A 17347-nucleotide genomic window follows, 5' to 3' on the forward strand; every position below is an offset into this window, starting at 1 on the left:
AGCCCAATGAGATCAGATTTGTCACTGCCCACACCACAGAAAGGGGAGGCCCCTTCTCCCTCAAGGGGCTGACAGGCTAGCATAGGTGTGCCTGGCCCTCCTGTTTCCTGGCCTCCGGCCCCGTGTATGGCCCTCATCGCTCACACACCTTTACAGAGCCCTTTCAGAAACATCTGTCTTACCTCCATTTTAGGGTGTGGAGACCAAAGCCCGGAGCAGCCACGTGGCTTGCCCACCGTCCCATGGCTGGCCATGACCGGGCTCCAGGTGCCCTGCTGGAGCCCGGCACAGCCTTCTCTCAGTCCATTTCCACATTGCCCATCTCCCCATCTGACTGCATGACAGTAAATCATTTTAAAGACTTGGCATTTCCGAGAGGAGCTGGAAAATGCCAGGCCGGAGTTCAGAGCGTGTGAAGAATCTTTCATTTAGCGAGTCCTGAGCTGAGGCTGGAAGGGGTGGGAGGGCTGGGAAATGTCACGGGGAGGAGCTGCCAGTGGCTCCCTGCCCTGGCCCTGGCCCTGCCCACCGCCCACAGTCAGGCCGTGCCCCTGCTGACATTTAATTCCTCCACAGCTAACAAGGAGGAAGGCTCCCTGCAAAAGTGCAGGTTTGAAGCCACCTGCTGTGATTTCCCCTGGGGGCCAGGAGAGAGCCCAAGGATGTGGGAGCCTGCAGAGGAGGGGGCGGTGGAGGGCCCTGGGAGCCAGCCCGAGAGAAGCCGAGCCTCTGTGCGAGGTCACGAACAGTCCTCTTCACCTTCTCTGATGCATGTCAGACCTCCATCCTCAGCCTCCGGCTCCAGCTCCCTGGGCTCCATAAATCTCCCCACTCGGCTTGGCCATGCTGACCCCAGGCTCTTCAGCTCTACTCCTGCAGAGAGGGGATCTGCAGCACCCCTGCTGGGGGCCTGCACAGCTCAGTCCCGCTCGGAACCTCAGTGTTCATGAGTATAAAATGGGGTCAATGGTGGCACCCACTGGGCAGGTTCGTGATGAAAACTGAATGAGCTCTTGCCTTACAGCTGCCCAAATGCTTATAGATTCCCAAGCATTTTAGTTTGGGATCTACAGCTAGGCCTCCAGGGATCTGTAAACCCATGAACTTGTGTGTCAAAGTGTGAGGCTACTTACTCCAGGGGTGCCGCGGACATTCAGGGAGCCTTTCTTAGGACCTGCAAGGGATGATGGCCCCAGCGTATGAGGCGCCCGGTGTGGCCAAGCAAGCCCTTTGATATTCAGACCTTTCCCTGTGCCCATGCTCTGGGCCCTCGGACCAGGAGGCTGTTCCCAGCCCACCTTTGTTTCCCAGGACTCCAGGATGTGTGGGTTTGTTCTTCCCCCAGATACAGAAAAGCCACACATTTGGGCTTTTACCTGTGTGCCAGGTATATCCTAAAATCATGGAAGAGGGAGAGGAGGGAACTGCTTCAGCCTGAGGGGCTGGGGCCCTCAGACGCCCACCTCCACCCCACCCCGCTGCAGTTTGACTCACCCTCTTCTCCCCTCTGTGAGCTTGGGGCCCCTCCGGGCCTGCTTCCTCATCTGTGAAATGGGACTCACTGTCTGCCAGGGCCACTGTGGCGGTTGCATGACATGCACGGTGTGAAGTACCTTGTAGAGCTAACGCTCTAGGCCCACGGGAGAGAGTATCTAGAGCAAGAGTCAACAAACATTTTATGCACAGGGCCAGATAATAAATAGTTTAGGCATTGAACCCAGTGGTCTCTGTTGCAACTATTCAGCTCCAAAGTTGCAGCGTAAAAGCAGCCAAAGACCATAGGTAAACACATAGACATGGCTGGGACCTAAGACACTGTTTACAGAATCAGGCTTTGGGCTGGTTTGGGCCTGCCCATAGTTTGCCAACCTCTGATCTAGAAGATGGAGCTTTCCTTTATTTGGGTCCTGAGCCCTCTCTGAACCTTTGCCTGCCTCTGTGTTAACGATGCTCATAAAAAGTTTAGTCAGTGCTCAGTTTGTACCAGGCACCATTCTAAGTATTTTACAGGACTTATTTCACCCTCCTCACATTTTGGTAAAATGGGCACTATTATTAGTTCCATTTTATAGATGAGGAAACTGAGGCACAGAGGTGCAATGAAATTCCCAAGGTCACACAGCTAATTGCGGTTGAACCCAGCATTCTGACGCCACAGTCCTTAATCACGAAGCACAGGGCTGGGGCTGGGGGTGACAAGGGTGACTTTCTCTGTCTCCCCTGGCTCTCTGAGGGCTACCCCCAGGTCTGGTCTTCCAGCCAGGGTAGACTTGGCCCCTTGGCTTGTCTGCCTCTCGGTAGGCCTTCCTGGACCCTGCTCTGCCCACCCGCCTCCCTGTCCCTCTCTGGAGATCTAACGCGGGCTTCCCCTTCTCATGGCTTCAAGGCGGGGGCTCATTTGAGCGCGTCCGAGATCAATGTTGTACACGAAAAGGTACAAATGTAAAGCTGGCTAAAGAGCATAATAGAATTTATGGAAATCACTGGCTCGCACCACAGCCCGAGCAATGATGGAGGTGATTATTAATTAATCATGGTCTTGGGGGAACAGTATCAGTGCAAGGAGTAATTAAAGTGAAGCATTGTACAGTTGTACCGAATGATGATTTATGAGCCTGAGGAATTGCCGCTCTGCCCTCTCCCCTCCGGCAGGCTCAATGGGAAGGATTAACTGGACGGATTGTTTTCAACAAAACCAGTGGCTTACGGACTGATTTCGATCTGGACATCATCAGCCTGAAGGAGGATGGCCTGGAGAAGGTGCGTGGGCTCAGGAGAGGGAGGGGCAAGACCCAATATAGCTGCCCCTTTGGGGCTCGACGTGACCCAGTGTGGCCTCTGTCTTGGCCCTTCAGACAACATGAAGCCCTAGTTAGACGAGGGGTGCAGAACCCAGTGGCCTGGTCACAGCTAGCACCCAAGCCAACGGAGCAAGAGCCATTGAGTATGCTTAACCTGGGAAAAGTAATGGAATGTTCATGGGGCAGACAGACTATCGCTACGTTCCTGCAGGGCTGTCATGGGAGAGAGGGACAGACGTGTCTTTGGGTAAGAGAAACTTTCTAAGGACCAGGGAAGTGTCTGCCTGGGGAGTGGTGAACTCACTGTCACTGGAGGCATTTAAGCAACGATCAAACAAAATAATTGCTTGTCTGGGAATCTGAAAGTGACCCTTACTCCTGGAGAGAAGCTGAAACACATGGCTTCTGAACTGCCCTAGGCTTCTAAGACCTTGATGATTCCAGGGAGTTTGGACATGGAAAGCAGGCCTGCCAGAGCCTGGGGATCCCACATGGCTACCATGGAAATGTCTGTACTGGGCTCACCTCTGATCCCTGGGAACCTTCAGCATATTCTGTCAGGATGGACTGAGCAAGGGGATTAAACACCCTGATTCTCAGTATCCCCTGGGACCTTGGGGCCAAGAGCTCAGCCACTTTCTCTTCCACAGCAGGCTGGTCCCTGGGAGCCACCAGGGCACCGCTCCCACCCTGGGAGTGGGGTGTACAAAATGCAGGGAGCAGAAGTCAGGAAGTGCAGGGGCCAGCTCTGATGCCTGTGGGCCTTCAGGAGTCCCTGGTACCTCTCCTCTCCACCCTGCCCTCTCTGGTTCAGGTCTGTTCCTTGGATGATTTTGACACTCCAACCTGGTTTCCCACCTCCACTCCTGCCATGCGAGTGTACACACAGGTGAAGTCTCCCAAAGCACAGCTCTTCCCTGCTCTGAAACTGCCCATGGCTCCCCAGTGCCCTGTCAGTGAGCTGCAACCCCTCTCTCAGCCTTTAAGGTTCTCCAGGAAATGCCCCAGCTTGCTTCTCCAGGCTTCGTCTCCACTGCCTCAATCGCTCTCCCTCCCTCCGTACTTGCAGAGCCTTCATGCATGTGATCCATCTCCATTGCCCTGGTTGCAGGAGTGACCTCTGTCTTCTGGGTTCATTTCCTCTGGCACAGACCTGGCTCTGCCTGGATTGCACCTTGTGGCCAAGGTTACTCCATTCACTCCTAAGTTTCCCACGGACCCGTGGGGCCACTGTGCTGGGGAGGGCTGGCCAGGGAAACCTCACCATAACTCTGCAACTCTTTCCTGCCAAATAATAGTATAGATCTCTTAAGGACAGACTGTGGCCTCTGCTCCTAAAATCTTTGAGGCCAGTTGGTCCAACCTTATACAAACTGTATGAGTTCTCATTAAGCAGTCTTCTGCTTCTATTAAACTCCCCCAGTGCTAGGGAGCTCCCTTCTTCCTCGAGCAGTATCGCTGTCATATAGTATACACTCCGGTAGCTGTCTCGTCTTTCATCTCTCAGCTAGCCAGCTCTGGGGATCGCCTGAAATTCTAAGGGTGGCAATTAGATGGCACACGTGCCACCACTTCCCACTCCTGTACCACTCCTGTGGCTGGCATCAGTCATTGGTCATCAGAGCGCTCTTTCCCTCTGAGCCCACCCACACCATCCTTCTCCCAGGAACTGGTACAAACTGACCATAGCTAATATCCAGAAAACGTGTACTATGCCTGTACTAAGGCCGACCTATAGAGGCTCCCACCAGGGGCTCCTGGTCTCAGCCCTCCAGATTCTGGGCAGAGAAACTCTGCATGCAAGGTCCTCCTCAGTCCTAACCATTCTCATGTGCCTGTGGCACCTGGTGTCTAGCAGGGCATACAGTTGGAACACAATAGCTGCTTGCTGCGGCAAGGGTTCCCGCTGTTCATTTGGCCTCTAGACGGATGTTTGTTGAGTGCCTCCTGCACCCAGGCATGCTGCTAGGGACCCGCGGGCTGAGTTCGGCCCCCTTGAGAAAAGAGCCTCTTTCACACTGTTTCCTGTCGCCCTGGGAGGTCTGCACAGACAGAGATCCTGCCCGGAGAGGGTGCTGAGCCCCCAAATGCAGCCACTCTGCCTCTCATCATCACTTGTGTTTGCTAAGCGGGGTCATAGCTGATCCAGCCAGCTCCAGCCGGTGGCTTTGGGAGGATTAAGGCAGAATTACCCGAGCATAATTACATGTCTCTCTGCTATCAGCCTTGCACAGCTCTCTTAATGGGCTGTTTGCACTTGGCCTCTCTGTTTAATTGATTAAGTTTCCTGAGGAACCCCCCTCCCCACAACTGGGCCAAGGACAGAATGAGCATCCCAAAACTGTCCTTGAGAGAGGAGCTGAGATGGGGGCAGGGCTGGGCAGAATTGGGTCCAAAGGGACCTTTAAGAGGCCCAGGGCTTCAGAATGCTTTGTAAACTTGATCATCTGCTGCCTCCCCCCAGCCTCACTGTAGAGACAGAGATTCTGCCCCCTTGGCCAGGGTGTCTGCCAACTTGAGAAGCAAAACCACAAAGCAAACTGCCTGCAAACCCAGTGGTATCCAAGGCCCCCACCAAGGGTCATCTACTCTGTTCGCCACCCCAGAAACAGCGACAAAGACCAGCCTCCCCCCCAGCCTGCCTTTGAGCATCTGGCACATCTCCTCGTCCCTTTACTCATTCCACACATGCTTTGTGAGCATCTCCTTTGCGCCAGGCCCTGTCCTGGGCTTTGGAGGGTATCTGGCCCAAGAACTGGTACTGGGGCTGAGACCCGGTGAGTGAGCAGCTGGGTGCCCAGGGCCTCCCACCAGGCTCAGAGTCACTGCCCCGACGGAGGGCCTGACCCTGACCCAGGACCCTGATTTTCTCATGGCATCAACTGCACACCAGGTCAGTGTCCACTGGGCTTCCTGTGGAAACTTCCCTTATGTTCACCTCTCCCTCTGCATTTTCCCCTTCAGCTGTGAAGGGTTTGCTACCAAGGGGGAGGTGGCAGAATTCAAGAGATTCAACACCGTGAGGGCCTCCTAGTAGCAGGAGGGAGGCAGCAGAGCTGTCAGAAATGTTAGCTCAAAATGTGTTGGCCATGGCAGTGGTGGTCATGAAGAATGGGATTGAAATGGATTGAAATGGGCTTGTTGGTGTGAAGACAGGATGGAGAGACTAGGACTCAGCACTCTATTCTCTGTCTGTCTATTCACCCAGGTTGGGGTGTGGAGTCCTGCCGAGGGGCTCAACATCACAGAGGTCGCCAAAGGCCGAGGCCCTAACGTCACTGACTCTCTGACAAATCGGTCACTTATCGTCACCACAGTGCTGGTAAGAGCCTGCAGCCCTGCAGAAGAAGGGACTATCTGACCTGAGGGCAAGGTGGCCATCGGGGCTGGAGAGACCCCTCCATTGCCCCTCCCAGTATCTTCCGGTACCTCTCATGAGGCTGCTGGAAGGCTGGGCGGGGAGTGGGGGGTGGGGTGGAGCTACAGGATGGTGGGAACATTGAGGGTCCCTGGGACAGCTCTCCGAGAGCTTTTGGAACATAGCAATTTGCTCATGGCCACAGGCCAGAAACCCCAGGAGGTGACTGAGTGGCTTCCTCTGCAGAGGCCTGTATGTCTGTATCTCACCCCCACTCACTCCTGGAGCCTGAAGTCTGAGTAAGAACCACGATGGGCTGGAAGGAAGGAGGGTTGGCCTGCACTCTGCACCAGGACTCAGGACCCACCCTTTCAGAGCACGGCTCCTGGGGACCCACGCTGGGCCATGTTGGGGGAGGCAGCCAGCTCACAGCCTGCTGGATTCTGACCAAAGACCCTTTGAGGACAATTCTGGCCGTGGGCAGCTTCTCCTTATAATAAAGCAAAAAGTTTATAAGGACCATGTGCTGAGGTCATTCTCTAAAAAACGTAGGGGAGCTCCACCTATTTGGAGGGCACAGAAGAAGTAAGGCCGCCATAGGACAGAATGGAGCCTGGGAGCAGGGCTGGGCACCCCACCCTGGGCCCTTCCTCGGGGCTCATACAAGGCTGGCCCCACCTGCCTCCCAGCAGAGGGAGCTCAGCCAGGCCCAACTGGACGGTCCTGCGTCTTCCCCTAGTGTGATTCTAGTGTGATTGGTGGCCAAGGAAGGGATGTAGGAAGGGGTGCAATAGTTAAACCCCATTCTCCCAGAAACCCCAGTGAGCATCAGACACCAAGGCCACCATTGGCTTCTAGGCAGCAACTGTAGCCTGTGGGTCCCAGCCCGTCTCCAGGGTTATGACTATTGAGAGGGTCCACGTTAAAGGTGATGAGGCCTAACAGGGGTTCTGGACACGCTGCTGACAGAGCCAGAATGAGAGGCCTGGGGAGACATCTTCCCCTCCCCCCAATTTGGGATGAGACCCCCCAATGGCATCTTCCAAATAATTATACATCCTGCCTGCCTTTATTGATTGACTTTTTGTTAACTAAAAACATAAAAAAAATTATCAGACTGCTAAAACCAGTAAGTCAAAAGATGTCATTAAGAAGAGGGGGAAAAATTGCAAAAACAAAAAAATCTAAAAGATTAAAAAGAAACAAAGAAAGCAAAGTGATTAGAGTGAAGACCGATGAGCAATTAAAGGAACATTGATGTGGATAAAAATAGAAATGATAAAAGGAGCGTTGAAAGAGAACAAAATAAGAAGGTTAAAAGGGAAATAATAAAGAGAAAGACTAAAATAAGGAATGAGATAAAAAGGAGTGCTACCAAGAAAGACGAAAAATTAAAATAAATAATTAACAGCTCTGGCTCGACAAGGTAAAAAACTGTAAAACCAGAACGTCAGAAAGCAAAAGGATAAAAGTGTGACAAAGCAAAAATATAAAAGGGTAAAAATAAAATAATAAAAAGGTGGTAAAAGATTGAAAGCAGAGCTGCATAAAATGTGAGATATAAATAAATAAAGCACATTTCAGAAGACAAGATTTAAAAAGGTGAAACTAGTATGCTTTAAGAGATTAGGAGGAGAAATGATTAAATGAGCTAAGATGATTCAGCCACAAAACAATATTCTAACAATAAGAGGTGAGCTAAAGATAACAAGCCAAAGGAATGCAAAATACACACCCTTTGAAAAACCACAGGGTTAAATTTTATTAAAATGGCAGCAGCCTGATTTCAAGGGCATAAGACCCTTCTGCAAAGGCACAGGGGATTTTTTCCTACACCAGCAGAGGCAGAATCCAGCAGACATGCCCTGCTCTTCTAGCAGTTTCACGGTCAATAACTCGCAGCTTCTTGCAGAGCTCCCAACCGACCTGGTGTACTCAGTCGCTCACAGGAGGTCTCACCTGGGAGCCGGCAGGACCGGGAAGGAGAGAAGCCCCTCTTGGCCCAGAGCCTGGACACAGCTCCATCTGTCTCACTGCCTCTCGTCCAGGCAAACAGGAGCCCACAGCTCCTGGGGTCACGCGCTGTGAGCAGGACGCAGGTTAAGACTGATGGCTAAGAGCACAGACTTTGGATTTGTCTTGGCTCTACTGTGCACGAGCTAGAGGACCTGGAAAATTGCTGGACCTTTCTGTACCTCAGTTTTCCCATCTGAAAAAGAGAAGCGATAATAATTGTACCTACTTTACAGAGTTGAGCGGAATAATGATTCATCAACATAGTGCCCGCTGTCTAAGTGAGAGCTGCCATTGTTTTCAATTCATATTGTTATTGATTCCAAATCCAGTCCCCGGGAAGCTCGGGTTGAATGTAGTAGGCAGAGTGACAGTTCTAGGAAAACCTCTGCTTCTGTCCACAAGCACAGCCCTGAATTTCACTGAAGACTGACACCCGGCCCTGGACACAGGGCTTATCTCTAGCACAGGGTGCATTATAAACTTTGAACTTGTATTTGATGCCCGGTGGGCATTCCCTGGCTCACCGCAGACCTCACGACTCCCTGTTGTTTACAGAAGGCTTCGTTTTATGTGGTTTCCTGACTGGCCCATGAAGGTAGTAGGGTTTGCGACCCCCGACCCCCGAGTCCCTGGTAGCTCTAGTCCTTAGAGCACCCCTGCCTTGGCCGAGGTCTGAGCTCCTGGCCCTGACATGTGACTATTCCTTACCTCCAGCCCCCATGGCCTTGACTTCTCACATGGCTGCTGACCCAGACGTTCTTCCTGGGAGTCTTCTGAGAGAGACATGCCCACTCCCGCTCAAGGACTGGCCTAGGGCCCCCTGAAGACCTAGACCTGGTCCAGACACTGGGGAAGGTGCCAGAATGTCTCAGCATGGTCTGCGTGTCCCTGAGCCCTGGGGGTGCCCCAGGCATGGGCGCTTTGGGGCAGCTGCACCAGTTGTGGGCAGTGGCCCAGCCCAGCTGCTCTGGCTGGAAACCCAGCCCAGAGCTCGTTGACCTGAAAGCAGGGCCAGCACCACCGCTGAGAACACTGGGGTCCTACAGTTCTAGAGTGTGTTGTCAGGGCAACAGTGCTTTGAGTGACAGGCAGGTAAGTATAAGGCAGGAGTACAGGAAGATCCATCTGCGTTGTGCTTAGCGAACGAGGCCAGCCCCAAGAACCCTGGAATCTGGAAGGGGTACAGGGTAGTATCTCTGAGTGGGCTGTCCCCAGACCCACCTCGCCCCTATCCTGAACCCTGGGGTTAGGGGTGCCTTACCGTGGACACACAGATGGAGAGAGCCCTGACCCCACGCTCTCTGGGCCCTCACTGCTGCAGGCAGCCTCGCCCGTTCCTGTGGCAATCACAGTACCTGGAAGCCTGCCCTCCCCCACCCTCTCCCTGCCTGGCCCCTACCTCTATTCTGGTTCTGCTCTTCCATGAGCTCATGAAAAATTCATCCGCCCAAACCTCCGCTCACACACGGAGAAAGTACACCCAGTTCGCTCCTAGGGGCCTCGCTTTTGAAGGTTCAGTGTTCTTTTGACTGCTGAAATGAGTGGCGGTGTCAGCATGCACTTGGGCATGTGTGTGGGTGTGAGACCGCGATGCACGTGTGTCTGGATACGCACCAGTGGGTGTATTTGTGTCGTGTGCAAATCGTGACCCACGTAGGCTCAACTTTCAGGCAGGTGGACCCCCGGCACCCAGCCGTGAGATGGGAGAAGTTCGGGAAGGCTAAGATGTGGGTTGGGAGAGCCATCCCAGGCAGGGGGAACCATGCTAGGCCTCATCGCTGGGAGGGCAGGACACCTATTACTCTGTCCTTGTTTTAACGGGCAAAAGCCAAGGTCTTGGGTCCAGGGTCCTTGGCCTGTATGTCTGAGCAGGGCTAGGCAGACAGAACATTCAAAAATGTGTTGTATCTGTGCCAGTGACATTGTGTGCTCATGTGCATGCGTGTGTGGATGTGTGTGGATGTTGCCTAGGTTGGAAGGGGGTTTAGGAACATAGCTGTCGGTAGCTAACCCCTGAATCTTGCCCCCAAAGACCCCCCTCTTCCAACTCCACAGGTCCTGTCACTTAGCACAGGGCCCAGCTTTCAAATGGGTATAAGCGATCAGAGGGAAACTAGACAAAGAGCCCTGGCAACAAATAGTCAGAAAAGGTTATTTTTCTGGACCCCTGTTTCCTGTGACTTGTTGAAGAGAAATATTACCCCTGCTCCTTCAGCTGTTCTCCCAGAGCAATAGGAGAGCGTGAAGTTATGAAATTGAGGGCACCTTTACCGAGCAATCGATTAGCAGCCGAGAGAGCTTGTGAATTGGCTGTCTGGACATTTCCAGTAATAAATTGTGAAATAGTCCATGAATAAGTAGTTGGCGGAGTTCAGAATTACCCCCTAGGAAATGTTGCAGGTCTAGAGACACATTGCTAAGGCGAGCACCATTTTAATGCTCTGGGCTTTGGCTGTTAAATATGTATGCCATCCGCACAGCACTTCCCGAAATTAATGGCATTTTACAGCTGCTCCAAAAGTAGCATATTTATATGGAGATGTATAGATTCCGGGGCTGGGATGGCTTCACAAATGAAGGGCTAATTTTAGAGGATAGGGCCAGGGAAGACATGGAGAGAGGGTCAGGAAGTGAGCTACCTCAGAGACCTTTCCAAAATGGTTTTCTACTGCCAGTTATGATTTTTAACCTTTGGTGACTTTGGGCATGGTCTCTAGGCTGGAAAGTTCACTGTGGTAACAGGCCACCCCACACACAAAAAGAAGGTAATATTGATATTAGTAAAAATAAAATTAAGTAATAACGATAATAATATTGGCAGTTTATATTTGCCAGGCACTGTTCTAAGTGCTTTTCATAGATGGACTCATTTAATCCTCACATCAACCCGGTAAGGTAGGTTCAAGTCTTATCCCCATGTTACAGAGGAAGGTAGATTTTGCCCAAGAATCTATGTGTGCTTGATAATTGCCCTGGGAAAGATGATACCTTCTCTGCAAATATTTTCTTGAGCTACCATTAGGGCAACCAGGTGTAGTGGTGCAATTCGTTCACTGCACAAGAGCATCCAGCCAAAAGGATGAGTTGGGGCTGAAACCCCATGCAGGCCTTGCTCACCAGGCCCCATGCCAGCGTTCAGGGCAGCCCCTTCCCAGAGACGAATTTGCACTAGCCAAAGTCCCCATTCCTTCACGTAACCCCAGCACCTTTCCTGGCCCCACGTGGATTCTCTTCTCCAGTCCTGTCATCAGCCTACTTGGTTGGAGCGTGGGGATAGGAAGCTCTGAGGTTCAGCATGGAGTCTAGCCAAGGGACCCAGTTTTCTACCCGGTTAGACTGAGAAGTGGTTTTCTCAGAATCCTTGGAGAGGCAGGAACGTCTTGGGGATTCAGACACTCCCTAGCTCTTTCTCTGAAGCAACCAAAGGACTGTTGAAAATCTAAAGTAAATCAGTAGTGGGGTGGAATGGGATTTTGAAAGTCAGCATTGCTGGGTATCGAGGGCCAGAGAATGGAGCCCACCTGCCGTCGCAGGGCCCTGGCAAGAGGCTGCTGGTGGGTTTCTGCACCCAAAGACCTTCAATGATGGTCTCCACCAGGGTCTTTCATTGCTCACCCCAAAATACTATGTCAGAGGAATGACCATGCCGGTTGAGAGATTGGTGAGATACCTCCATAATTAAGTGTGTCCCCTTCTTGTGGGCTTGTATTCATGAGATTCCCAGGACACATGCATTTGGAAAGCTACTGGTTGTTGCCCACCAGCTGCAGGCTTGAGGCATTCTGACACATGGATGTGCCATGGTGACTTTGGGGAAGGTTAAGACCACGGAGAGACTGAGGAGCCACAGGCAGGAAGAATTGGAACTGAACTCTATCAGACTGTAGTTCAACTCCTGTGCAACCTTGGGCAACTTACTGACCTTCTCTGAGCTTCAGTTTTCTCATCTATCAGATGGGAATAACATCACCTATCTTGCAAGCTTGTGAGGCTTAAATGAAACAGCCTGTGAGAAAGATTTTAAATTGGTGCCTTGTACATAGCAGGAACTCAATAAATGCTGAATTTGCTAAGAGTTCAGCTTGCCCACCACAGACTCAGGATGGGGATAGGTAAGTGAAGCCGGGTGCATGGAACCGGCAGAATCATAGACTTGGATGTGGGCCTGGATTCTGGAACAATCCCGTGGACCTGGATTCTGCCATGTTGGATCCCACAGCTCCTCACTCTGGGTTTCTCCAGTGGGACAAGGTCAATAGTTACTTTCCACTGTTTCACCTGCCTCCTCTCCCAGTGATTCTTTGCAGGCTTACCAGGGGTTTGCGTCTAAGTAAGATGTCAGAGTTGTGCCCTGCTCACAACCCGTCACTGGCTCCCCATCACCTAGGAGGGAGGGAGCCTGATATGCAGTAGCCATCACCTGTGCTCTGCCCACAAGCTATCTTCTAAGGACCCCCGCCCCTCAGGGTGAGACACCTTGCAACTCAGGGCCTCTGGCACAGAGAGGCGACACCAATCTGAGTCCAGATCCTCTCGCTCTAGAGGACAGGTGAGCTCACACCAGTCCCTTATCCTCATGAATTCACTTTCCGCTCCTATAAAATGGGATTATTAGTACCTAACCCCAGGAGGTTGAAATTAAGGTCAGATGCGGCAATACCAGCTACTGTCTCTTGAGCCCTCCTGCTCTGCGGGGTTGGCTCTGTGCTAGGCCCTCCATCCATGCTATCTCATTTGCTGATTTACTAGTGCCCAACACGCCCACTTACAAATGCAAGCTATCATGGTTATCAGGAACCACTCACCTGGCAGGTCCTAATGCTGGGGACTGATATCCTTGGAAAGAGAGCAGTATCAGGGAGTGTGTAGATCTAATCTTTTAAATAGGAGTTGGGAGAGACAGCAGGGAAGATACTTGATGATGGGCCTTCTGCAGCCGTGTGCTCCAACTTGAGCCAACATCAGAATCCCCTGGAGGGCTTCTTACAACACATACTGCTGGGCTCCGCCCCGGAGCTTCTGGTTCACTGGTCTGGGTGGGGGCCGAGAATGTGTCATCCTGACAAGTTCCCAGGTGGTGCAGATGCTGCTGGTCCGAGGACCACAACTGAAGAACCAGTGGCCTGTGGTGATGGTGCAGCAGACAGCATGGGATTCAGAATCAGTCTGGAGTTCAAATCCCTGTTCCACCACTTACTAGCCCGGTGACCATTGGACAATTAATCACTAAGTACCTCCTGAGCCCCTATCTCATGCCAGGGAGGCCAGTAGGGGGAAGCTCAGAGTTGGCTCTCAGGAAATGCGCCTTGCCATCAATCTAAGCCACCCAAAGGTTTGTTTGTTTTTTAAAACAACACAGGCGCAGAGCTTCCAGTCCCGGCCGGCCTCCCCACCCGCTCAGCCTCCTCAGCTCCTCCCCTGTCTGTCCCTGCAGGAGGAGCCCTTTGTCATGTTCCGGAAGTCCGACAAGACCCTGTTTGGGAATGACCGGTTCGAGGGCTACTGCGTTGACCTGCTCAAGGAACTGGCCCACATCCTGGGCTTCTCCTACGAGATCCGGCTGGTGGAGGACGGCAAGTACGGGGCGCAGGATGACAAGGGCCAGTGGAACGGCATGATCAAGGAGCTCATCGACCACGTAAGTGGGGCCGGAGACGCCCCGGAAGTCATGGCCAAACCCTGTGTGCACATCGCATGGGGCATCTTGGCAGATGAGGGCCCTGGGTGGGGCAGGGAAGATAGAAAGAAAGGCTCTGACCTGGGTGAGGGAGACCCAGCTCTCTCAGGCCTGCCTTGTTCATGGTCCCAACTTCCAGATACTCCCCTCCATATAAACACACACACACACACACACACACACACACGCACACGCACTGGCCACTTCTGACTCACAGCCGTTACCAGTTACCACCAGTGTCTTTGATGAGCTCGCTCTGGAGGTTCACTGCCTCCTGCTCCTTTAAGAGCTGCCAAAGGACACCTCTGCCATGTGGGCCAAATGGCATTATAAAATATTTCACCAAACTCAGACAGAGTTTGATCTGTCATTGTCTTGAGTAACTTTGGGTCCAGTGGGGAGACAGAGGTCCAGGGGACCAAAGGCTGGAATGAATGGATGAACAGGGCTCAGCAGGGAGGTACCAACGGGGCAAACTCGTACTGTGCCTGAGATGGGAGAGGACCCAGGGGAGGAAGGCGTCGAAGCAGCAGGCAGAGCTTTTGGGAAAGGGAGCAGGTGGTGGGAGGCGCCTGAGGTTTGTGGGACCTGGGAGGCAGACAGAGAGAAGCCACAGTTGAGAGACACCACAGCAGGGGCAGTCAGGAGGCCCTGGGTTCGAATCCTGTTTCTTCATTCATTGGCTATGTAAATGGGCACGTCCCTGGCCCTCCCTAAGTGGCTTCCTCACCTGTCAATGGATGTAATTCCTCCTTCCTTATAGGATTGTTGTGATGCTGGACATGAAGCATTCGGCGCAGGGCCCAGCCCCCAGCCAGCCCTGAGTAGGAGGGAGGTTTGTAAGATGCGGGGAGCACACATATCACTGTGGTTAGGAGCCCGGGCTGCAGACCGCTGGCCTGGGGTTCAAGTCCTGGCTTTACCGGCTAACAGATGTGCAACCAGATAAGTTTATCAATGTCACTGAGCCTCAATTTCTTCACTTCTAAAATAGAAGTAATTAGCAACGACCATAGCTCCTATGGTTGTTGCGGGAATTAAATGAGGCGCCATTTATACAGGCTCACCTGGCACGTGATAAACATTACCTGCCTTCCAGCTCAGGGCCCTCACCTCTCCAGAAGCATTTTCTTGCAAAGACCTGCTGATGAAGCGTGGACCTGATCTATACTGGATCTCTTATGTTCCTTCCGCCATTTATCTTGAGGCGGCTACTGTTACCACCACCCATTGTACAGACCAGGAAGCTGGGGCAGAGAGAGGTCCCAGCTAGTAGTAGTAAGTGCTCTTTGGAGGCTCTCTGCTTCTGAAGGCCTGTGCTCTGACCTCTGCAAAGAGCCAGGCCAGAGGAAGGCTCATGCTGTAGGTCAGCCAGAGGGATTATGCTCATTTAGCCTCTCGGTGTGGGAGCAGGCAGCATCTGGGCCTTGTGTTAGCCTTCCTGCCCCTGTAGGAGGGGAGCTGCTGCATGGGGACCTTGGAGGTTGGAGTGGGGAGGAGGCTGGAGCTCAGAGCAAAAAGGCTCAAGCAAAATGTGACAGATGGAGTCATTTCCTAGGCCCCAGGGAGTCAGGCTCCCTGGGAGGACTGGCAGGAAAGGCTAATGTTAAAGAGTATGAAGTTGGGCTGGGCTTGGTTCCGACTGCCACTTGCTAGCTGAGTACTTCTGGGCAAGTGTCTTAACCTCTCTGTGCCTCAGTTTCCTCATCAGTAAAATGGGAGTGATAATAACAGAACCTCGCCCATAAGGCTGTTGTGAGGACTAAGTAAGTTCATTTATGCGCATTGCACTGTAGGTACCATGTCAGTACTTGCTCTTATTATTTTTATTCTTATCATTACGGTTATTCCTTTGAAATTGGGGAGAGGGGCTTCAGGAGTCCCCTTTATTGCCCTGAGCTTGTTTCCCAACTCAACAGTGAGAGTAATAATACCTGCCCTGCGTTCCTTCCAGCTGGTTGTGTGGCTCCGCAGAGACAACTGATGGGGAAGCAGTGCCTAGGTTGTGGAATTCAGTATAAATTAAAAGGAGTGGTGTTGTCACTGTTATTAGTAATAACTGTAATTATTATGGAAATTAGTCAGCAGGCCCCAGAGGCATCTCCATTTATTGGCTCCCCATGCACTTGTGAGTGGGGCTCTGGAGTATGGGGCTGCAGGTGGCTTCTGAGCCTGCCATTGGCAGAGGCAAGCTGGACTGGGGAGGAACAAAGTGGGGAAGGGAGGCCACATGCTGGCGTGAGCAGGGCGGATGCCAGTCTTGTCACCCACAGTATTTCCAGCCATCCAAGAGCTTTGAGGAGCTGTTTGCAAAGGGGTGAGGCAGAGAAAACCCAGCAGCAGCCAGCCCTTCCTACGCTGACCCTCAGCTAGGGAAAGGAGGCCTCATTCACGGCCTCCAGGCTGCCCAGTCTCTGTCGAAGCCACAGGCCCTGAGAGGGCATGCAGGGGACCTTGTTAAACCCGATTCCTTACAATTGATGAGCTTATTACTCCTAGCTTGGTGCCAATTTTAATAACATCATAACCGTTTATTAGTGTCGTCAGATAATTAGTCTCCTCACGAGCTCACAGAAAGTGTGGTAAAGGCTTGGCAATATTATTACTTCCTTATTAGGGATCTGAACGTAGACATAAAAGTGATGAATGCTGCCTCGGGAAGGATCTGCCCCCAGAGGTCCATTTGGAGGCCCTGCGTGGAGCCTCTGACAGCAGGACGGAAGAAGTCTTTCCCTGACACTCTGCTCACCTCTGTCCCGTGCCACGGGGCCTTCCAAAGAGCCAGGTTACGGAGGAAGAGGGGGCACCTAAGAGTGTGACCCGCCTCCTGCTGACACACCTTCCCCAAGTCATCTCCAGCTATGGGAGCAACAAACAAGATGGGAGAGCGCAGTGATTTCTCCATCACCCTATCTCTCTCCCAGATCCCACTCTCTCCATTTTTACTGCCTGCTCTCTCTCACTTCCCCTCACTCAAAAGTCTTCTACTCACATCCATGCCTCTAAATTGCTCCCGTGTGTTTTGATGACTTTAAATCCAGTAGCAATGAGTTCAAATTCCGGGTTCAGCACATTTTAGCCAACGGCGGGAAAGCTCTTCAATCTCTCTGGCCTCCATTTCCACATCTATGAAATAGGAATAATATTAATAACCCTTCTGCCTAGGGTTCATGGGAAGAGATAATGAAATACGGTGCAAAAACCACTTAGCAGAGTGCCTGGCACCCAGTAAATGCCCAGTATGTGGGAGCTGTCCTGCTCATCAGCATTCCTTCCAAGAGCAGGGAATGTACGTGTCTAAAGTATGTACACGAGTGAAAGTGATAGCAGTGGGAAAGCTGGTTCGCCAGCCATGGTCGCCCTGGTGGCCACAATGATCTGGGATGTAGGCCTTGCCCCTCGGACTCCATCTAGGAGCAGCTGACTCACATTGATCCCACTCACAGGGAATTGAGGCACACACCAGTGCATCACCCCTTACTTTACTTCGGGCAC

The 17347-nt window shown here is 52.2% G+C and overlaps 1 protein-coding gene across 1 annotated transcript in view; it reads left to right on the plus strand.

Moving 5' to 3' along the window:
* GRIK3 (glutamate ionotropic receptor kainate type subunit 3) overlaps positions 1 to 17347 on the plus strand; it is a 208370-nt gene that overhangs the window by 157118 nt on the left and 33905 nt on the right. Inside the window, exons 8-10 of the mRNA XM_081055303.1 lie at positions 2653 to 2760; positions 6010 to 6123; positions 13610 to 13813. Of these exons, the coding sequence (XP_080911429.1) occupies positions 2653 to 2760; positions 6010 to 6123; positions 13610 to 13813 (426 nt within the window). The remainder of the gene's footprint in view (positions 1 to 2652; positions 2761 to 6009; positions 6124 to 13609; positions 13814 to 17347) is intronic.

This window comes from Rhinolophus hipposideros (genome assembly GCF_964194185.1).
Source record: "Rhinolophus hipposideros genome assembly, chromosome: 8".
In the NCBI taxonomy this organism is placed as follows: domain Eukaryota; kingdom Metazoa; phylum Chordata; class Mammalia; order Chiroptera; family Rhinolophidae; genus Rhinolophus; species Rhinolophus hipposideros.